This window comes from Melospiza georgiana, chromosome 13, assembly GCF_028018845.1.
Source record: "Melospiza georgiana isolate bMelGeo1 chromosome 13, bMelGeo1.pri, whole genome shotgun sequence".
Classification (NCBI taxonomy): domain Eukaryota; kingdom Metazoa; phylum Chordata; class Aves; order Passeriformes; family Passerellidae; genus Melospiza; species Melospiza georgiana.
Window position 1 is genome coordinate 10,798,649 of NC_080442.1, and position 6,691 is coordinate 10,805,339.

General features: G+C 43.7%; 1 protein-coding gene across 1 annotated transcript; it reads left to right on the plus strand.

Moving 5' to 3' along the window:
* Nucleotides 1-1,712: 1,712 nt before the first annotated feature.
* USP50 (ubiquitin specific peptidase 50) lies at nucleotides 1,713-6,591 on the plus strand. Its single transcript, XM_058033634.1, has 6 exons — nucleotides 1,713-1,900; nucleotides 2,310-2,519; nucleotides 3,128-3,320; nucleotides 3,795-3,937; nucleotides 5,019-5,151; nucleotides 5,728-6,591. The coding sequence occupies exons 1-6, from the start codon at nucleotides 1,713-1,715 to the stop codon at nucleotides 5,890-5,892; spliced, it is 1,032 nt and encodes a 343-aa protein (XP_057889617.1). The 3' UTR covers nucleotides 5,893-6,591.
* The last annotated feature ends 100 nt before the right edge of the window (nucleotides 6,592-6,691 follow it).

A 6,691-nucleotide genomic window follows, 5' to 3' on the forward strand; every position in this document is an offset into this window, starting at 1 on the left:
CTGGTTTTTTAGCTGCTGCTCAGCAGCCTTGTGGTTTGGAAAAAGGAGGGGTTTGGTTTTTATGCCTGACAGTGATTTCCTACATGTTAAATTATTGTGGTTGCATTTCACTTAATGCTGTAACTCTTAACAGTGTAGGAATTTGAAGAAGGGAAAAAGACTACGGCTGTAGATTTGGTAGTATCAGTTCATATTAAATGTTCCTAAAAGACCAGTTGGGAAGAAAATAGGACTTTTCAATATGTAACAAGGCCTCTGAAAAAAGTTCTGATGATTTAATATTTCTTGATTAACACTTTTCCTTGCAATAATTTACTTTAGGTAAAGTAAGTTAATTCTCAGCCGCAGAGCTTGCAGTTGGTGGCACCCATGTGGATTTGTGGATTGTGTTACATCAAAATAGTAAGTCAAAGTCTTGATTCAGATTGCACAAAATGTGGGAATAAACATATCCAGTTCCATTTACAAAACTGAACCAGATTTTGAGGGGTCAATAGCAGTGACAGCTGTCCCAGGAGTGCTGGAGACATCCCTTGAAGTTTTACAAGATGATTAGGAGGTGTTTTACAACACTTCATGGGCCTCTTCTGTGGGTACTTGTTACATTCCAGGTTGTCTGTTAAAGAGGGAAAAACTGCTGCTCTTCAGCAGCATGTGGAATTTAGAGATGAACTGCATTAACATAGCTAATTAAAAGCCATCTGCCATATTTTTTTTTCTTCCCTCAGGAAAATCCTCATAACACCAAGAAGCTAATTCATTATGATGTTTTGAGGTAGTTCCATCCCTTTATGATCAACACTCTCGGTCATCACTGCCCTTCCAGCAGAGCATGGCAATAATAAATCCTAATCCAAGTGAGCAAACATGGATAAAGGTGTTGGGCCAAAGTTCCCTGCCCAGTGGAATGGAGCTCTCTTCCCAAAGTTTTCTGTTCTGGCTGGCACAGGAGGACACAGAGGCAGGTCTGGCCAGGTGTGTTCCCTGGCCAGTGTTACCAGGTGACATCACAAGGGGCTGGGGCAGGAGATGCTGGGGTGACAGGATGGAACACGGGACTGAACACAGGGCACTGCTCGTGTTTTTTCTACGGAGATTGCTGCGGGTTTAGAGTTCTCTGCCCTGCCTCAGAATACAACATCAGCCTCTAAACAAGAACAGCAACATTGGTGAGCACGTGTGGGTGGTGTAGAGTCTGTGTTCAGCTGACTGGGGATGGGGACGCTTTGGTCCAGGACAGACATATGCAGCCAGAAAACAAACATACTAAAATTTTCCTACCATGAATTAAGTAATATTTTATAGCAAAAATCTGAAGAACAACCTGCTTCTAGTAGCATCTGGACTGCAACATATGGTTTTAGAAAACAGGTGAGTACTGTACCCAAGGAAATGAAATATAATGTAATATGCACTATTAAGCATTTTGCCCTAAAAATGGCTATTCACAAGTGGTGGTGGTAGTTTTTGAGTAATTGTGAATGGAGTAAAAGAGCGAACAGAATTTTAGGAATAACTCTTAAAATCTCAGGTGTTTAAATAACACTTCATAATGATGTCTCTTACCATACTGGAAAGAGCTTAGTGGGGAAGATGAAGAGTCTTTGCCACTATAAACCTGGTGAAAATAAATGTGAATGTAATTTTTAAAGAAGAAACCGTAGCATTTTAGATTCCCACTGGTGTGGATTTTCCTCACAGTAGGTGGAAGGATGGCATGGAAATGGAAGTACTCCCCCAGGGAACAGCTGGAGGACATGAGCAGCCTGCACCCAGGGCTCACAGGGCTGCAGAACCTGGAGAACACGTGCTACATGAACGCAGTGCTGCAGTGCCTCTGCAGCCTCACCCCGCTCGTGCAGTATTTCCTCTCAGGGAAGTGGAACACAGCCCTGCACCAGTGAGTCGGTTTGCTCTCAGTACTGAGGGCTCTCTGCTTGGCACTATTTTACTGCCAAAGGATATGTGTTGCCATGAGAATGTCCAAGGCACCTGCCAGCTTCCCCCAGGCAGTTCCAGTCAGATTGACCTCCAGCTGGTTTCCTTCTCCTTTGAGAGCCCAGCCCTTTTCCTTGCTGGTCCTTCAGCATGATACTTTTCTTCCCATATTGATGGTAATACCTGTTACTGTTGTCTTGACCATGATTCCTACCACTTTCTGGGATCTGCAGAGTCCCTCAAGCCAAGTGACAGCTGCCAAAGCTGTACTGTACCAGCATCTGTTTTCTCAGTTTCTGTATTGTGCTCCCATTTGAAGGCAGGCACTCTTTTTTCCATCCATCACCTGAAACTCTCCCCTTTTTTCCAAGGGAGATCGGAGAGTCTGCGACTGCTTTTGGCTGTTTGGTGTCTGACATGTGGCTTGGAGAGTTTGACTTTGTTTCTCCTGAGGCTTTTCACTCTGTCTTTGGGAAGCGGCACCCAGCTTTTAGCAGCAAGACTCAGCACGATGCACAGGAGTTCCTCATCTGTGTGCTGGATGACCTCCATGAGGCTTTCAAGCAGGTGAGAGCCCAGCTGTGCTGTTTTGGGAACTACAGCTGTTTCCTCTGCATTTCATGACTTGGCATTCCATGTAATAATTGCCTATCATCCTCTTCTGAACTCTGTGATGGGGCCACTAATAACTTTCCTTTTCTACCTTTATTTCAGACCCATGGACACATAATTATTAATTTGCTTCTTGTCTAATGCTCCATCAAATTGCAGCCCCATCTAAATGACAATGCTGGTGTAGCTTCACCGTCCTAACCTCTGCCTCTCCTTTCTCCTTCCACAGTTATTGTTCTTCCACTTCCTCATCTGCCTGAAAACTTCACGTCTGCCATGCACCCATGACTTTCTCCCCTCCAGAGCCACTGATAAAAAGCTTTTCAAGCAATTAAGGCTATCAAATGTCTGAATTGTTGTATTTTTGTTACTTTTCTCTCAGAAAATGAATCAATCTTAGTCTATATGTATGAACCATCAAGTAAAGTAACAGCATTTTAGAGCCATGTTCTGTGGCAAGACTAACAACTGATCAAACCAGGGAGTGGGCAGCACCTACTAAAACCCAGTTGAAGGCATTTAACAAAACAATTGCTTATCTACATTTTGTCAATCTTTTTCCTTCTGTATAGCCAAGCCAAGAAAGATGGAGCTCTGCTGCAGGAGCAAGCACAAGGAGTAGCAGTGGCACATCTATTATAACACACTTATTTGAGGGACAGCTCAGTTATGCCATCAGGTGTCTGACATGCAGAGCCCTCAGTGACAAACCCGAGAGCTTCACCGTCCTCTCCCTGCCCATCCCCTCCACCAGAGTGTGCTCTCTGCAGGTACAACAGCCAGCACCTTCCTGCTGCTTTCTGCTTCAGCTGGGAGTAGAGGCTTAGACTAATAACTTTTATTGGAAAAATGCAGGGCTTGCTTTAGTTACTTTGGTCTCCTGGGCACTTACAGAGTGTCTTGGATCTGTCCCTAGACAAGTGGGATGTCTTTACTGGTCTCGGAACCATGGAGGCTGGTAAGGTTACAAGAGCAATGCTCAAGAGTTGCCAGGGGATGAAGGATATTAAGATTATTCAATAGCACCCGTGAAGGTTTTATTCCAATCATCCAAGTATTTCTGCCTTGGTGGAGAGAATCGAAGTGAATGCTGGCTGCTTTGTCTTGTGAATTTGTAATGTCAGCCTTGCTGCATCACACTTCAGTTAGGGGGAGCAAATTCATCTTTTATATTGCTTAGCACCTCTATGGGTGGAGGGAGATGTGTTCAATCAAGTGATGATTGGATTTTTTTCCTTTGACAGGACTGCCTGGAATGCTTTTTTCAGCCAGACACACTGACTCGGAACAACCAAATCTACTGCCACTGGTGTGGAAGCAACCAAGATGCAACAGTAACAGCCTCCATAACCAAGGCACCACAGATCATCATTTTTCATCTAAAGAGGTATAGTCTAAGTAAGGTAGGACATGGCCAGCTCCTGGGCAATGTGAGTCATGAAGGACAGTCACTTGTGTTTGCCTGAATGGAAACAAATCACTGCAAATAAGTGGCTTTAGTACTTTGGATACCTGAAAGCTAAAAGGGCATTTACACAAATACAGCTGTCAAACATGCAAGTTGCATTCCTGAATTTCATGTACGGTGCTCTGCCTGTGTCCTGCAGGCCACCAAATTTCTCCCTATACTTGGGTTCCCCTCTCCAGAGGGAAGAGAACTGCACCAGGCAGTGACTGCTACAGCCCAGTGCAGTGGCTCATCCAGTCCCTGAATGATCCCTGTCAATCAGTTCCTGTGGCTTGGGTTCCAAAAGCAGGACTGACAGTGGTTTCCTTGCTGCTGCTGCAGTTGAGACACTCTGGTTTTGTTTATCCCTTTACTAAACCAGGCCTAAACAGAGTGGTGCCTCAGCAAAGGAGCACCTGGGTTAGCAGATTTCACTAGCCACACATAGCCAGATGCTGAATTTATTCTAAAGAATTTTTTTTCTTAACAACTTTCCACCTATAAAGAAAACTACTCTGGGATGATTTGACTTCCCAGAACTATGTTATCTAAAGTTCTTTTTATTGTCCATTCAGCATCTGCTTTTCTCAATATTCTCAAAGGACATGTGGTCCCCAGCTGCAGCTCTTGGCCACACTGTGAATGTTTAAAAGTGCAGTGATGTACTCAACGTTACAGAGGGAAGAGGGATGAAGTCTGGCATGAGAGAAGAGCTGACACTGGCACTGCAGTCCAGTCCAAAATGTTTAGGACACAGAAAGAGTGATGCACAGATATGACTTCAGGCTTTGACTGAAGGATCAGGAAGCAAGAGCTTTGCTTTTCTTGCTGGACATGTCATGAGGGTTTGGTGCATTTTCTGTCAGTTTACTGCAATACACAACATTACCAGAGATCTTTCTTTCAAATGCTGGGCAGTCAGTTGTTGGTTTTCCCTCCTCCTAGGAAAGTCAGTTAAGCAATGACCACAACACAAACAGAAGCTGAGGGTCATTTAAAATTGTCCAAAAATTCATTTCAGGTTTGCCTGGCAGGACAAGAACAGAAGGAAACTCTCAACCACTGTCTGCTATCCGTTCAGCGATCTGGATCTCTCTCCCTACATCTCCACATCGTGTAACAACAATACAGAGTACAGCTTGTGTGCTGTAGTGGTAAGCTCTGCCCTTCCTGCTTTTATTGGGAATGCCCCGGCTCATGGAGCAGATGAAGCCTGTGTTGGTTTGGACTGAATGTATAATGATTTATAATTTAATGTATGTTTTGTTGTACGCTTTTTTCTACCAGCCATGGACATAATCCAGTAACAGTACGTAACTGAAGGACAGAGACATTATTTCTCCTTCTTCCCCAACATCCCAGTTTTAAAAGAATGCTCTCCTGGCACATAATGCCTCTTTAGAGTAAACTTGCAGGCTGATCCAGCATGAATCCTGGTTTTAAATAAGGCCACAGCTCACAACAATGGGGTCCTCTTATAGTGTCCTGTATTAGGGCTAATAGTTGGATTGCAAATATAACTGCAAAATAAATAAGCATGATCATCATCCATTAACTCTGGTTGAAAGAATTTATTTGAATTAACATTCCCTGCCCTAGGCCAAAAGGGGCTAGAACCCTCAGTGCCATATTTTCCAAGTGCATACATGAAACCATTGCCAGTTCCTAGCTTTGCCTGTAAGGAGACAGAACAGGAGTCTGGTTTTAACAGACTGTGTTGTTTGTTACAGAACCATGCTGGAGATCTGGATTATGGCCACTACACGGCCTTCTGCAAGCACTCAATCACCCAGCACTGGTACAGCTTTGATGATGCCCAGGTCACCAAGATCCCAGACTCTGCAGTGCAGGCTGACACAGCTTACCTCCTCTTCTACATCTCCCAAGGCTACTGACACCCTGTTAGTCTTGAAAAGGAACACTAGGTAGGGCAGCACCTAGAATTCACCAGCAGCATTAGCCAACTCCTGTTTCATCAATAAACTAGAGCATGTGCACCCTAATCAGCTGTTGTGGTCTTTCAGGAAGTGACTCCTAGAAAGGACAGTTACAGCCCTAAGCCATGAAGGAAGGTGCATCTGCTCCATGTGCACAAGGGCCAGGGTTGTTTTCCATGACACCCTTCTTGCACCCCTCAAAACAACATGGATGTTGAGCACACAGATGCACTTACTTGGAAATTCTTGTTTTTCTGCTGGCTAAATACAGTAGGTTGTTCTAAGCTGCCTTTCAGGAACTAACAGAAGGATACCAAAGTGAAAGCACACAACCAGACCAGACTGTGCTACAGAAGAGAGGATGGAGTGACCATTAATACAGAAGAAAGAAAAAGGCATTGCTCTACTGATGTCATTTTTGTTTCTCCAGCACTTCAAACTTGTTTGCAGCTTGCAAGCTTCTGGAAAACAATCAGTATTGGTCTTAATTCCACCAGCAAGACAGACACAGACAGGTAAAAGCTCAGAATGTAAGACTTTTGAATGCCAACCTTATCAGAAAAGGAAAACTAACCCTAATCCATAGCAGAGAAATATGTAAGATGCAACTAAAAGAAGTTTTTAAACTAATCAGCTCTATGCAAAACAGTATTTTTATCTGGAGAACCTTTAAACTGTGTGAGTATGAGTCAGATTGTTATTATGTACAATCTTGATCATTAAATAACAGCTGAGAATGAAAAACCAAACCCAAACA

Bases quoted from the DNA above. Each gene is read 5' to 3' on its own strand.
- USP50 (XM_058033634.1), top strand. From the start codon at position 1,713: ATGGCATGGAAATGGAAGTACTCCCCCAGGGAACAGCTGGAGGACATG. The intron at 1,901-2,309 runs GTGAGTCGGTTT...CTTTTTTCCAAG, and splicing joins TGGAACACAGCCCTGCACCA to GGAGATCGGAGAGTCTGCGA. The intron at 3,938-5,018 runs GTATAGTCTAAG...AATTCATTTCAG, and splicing joins ATCATTTTTCATCTAAAGAG to GTTTGCCTGGCAGGACAAGA.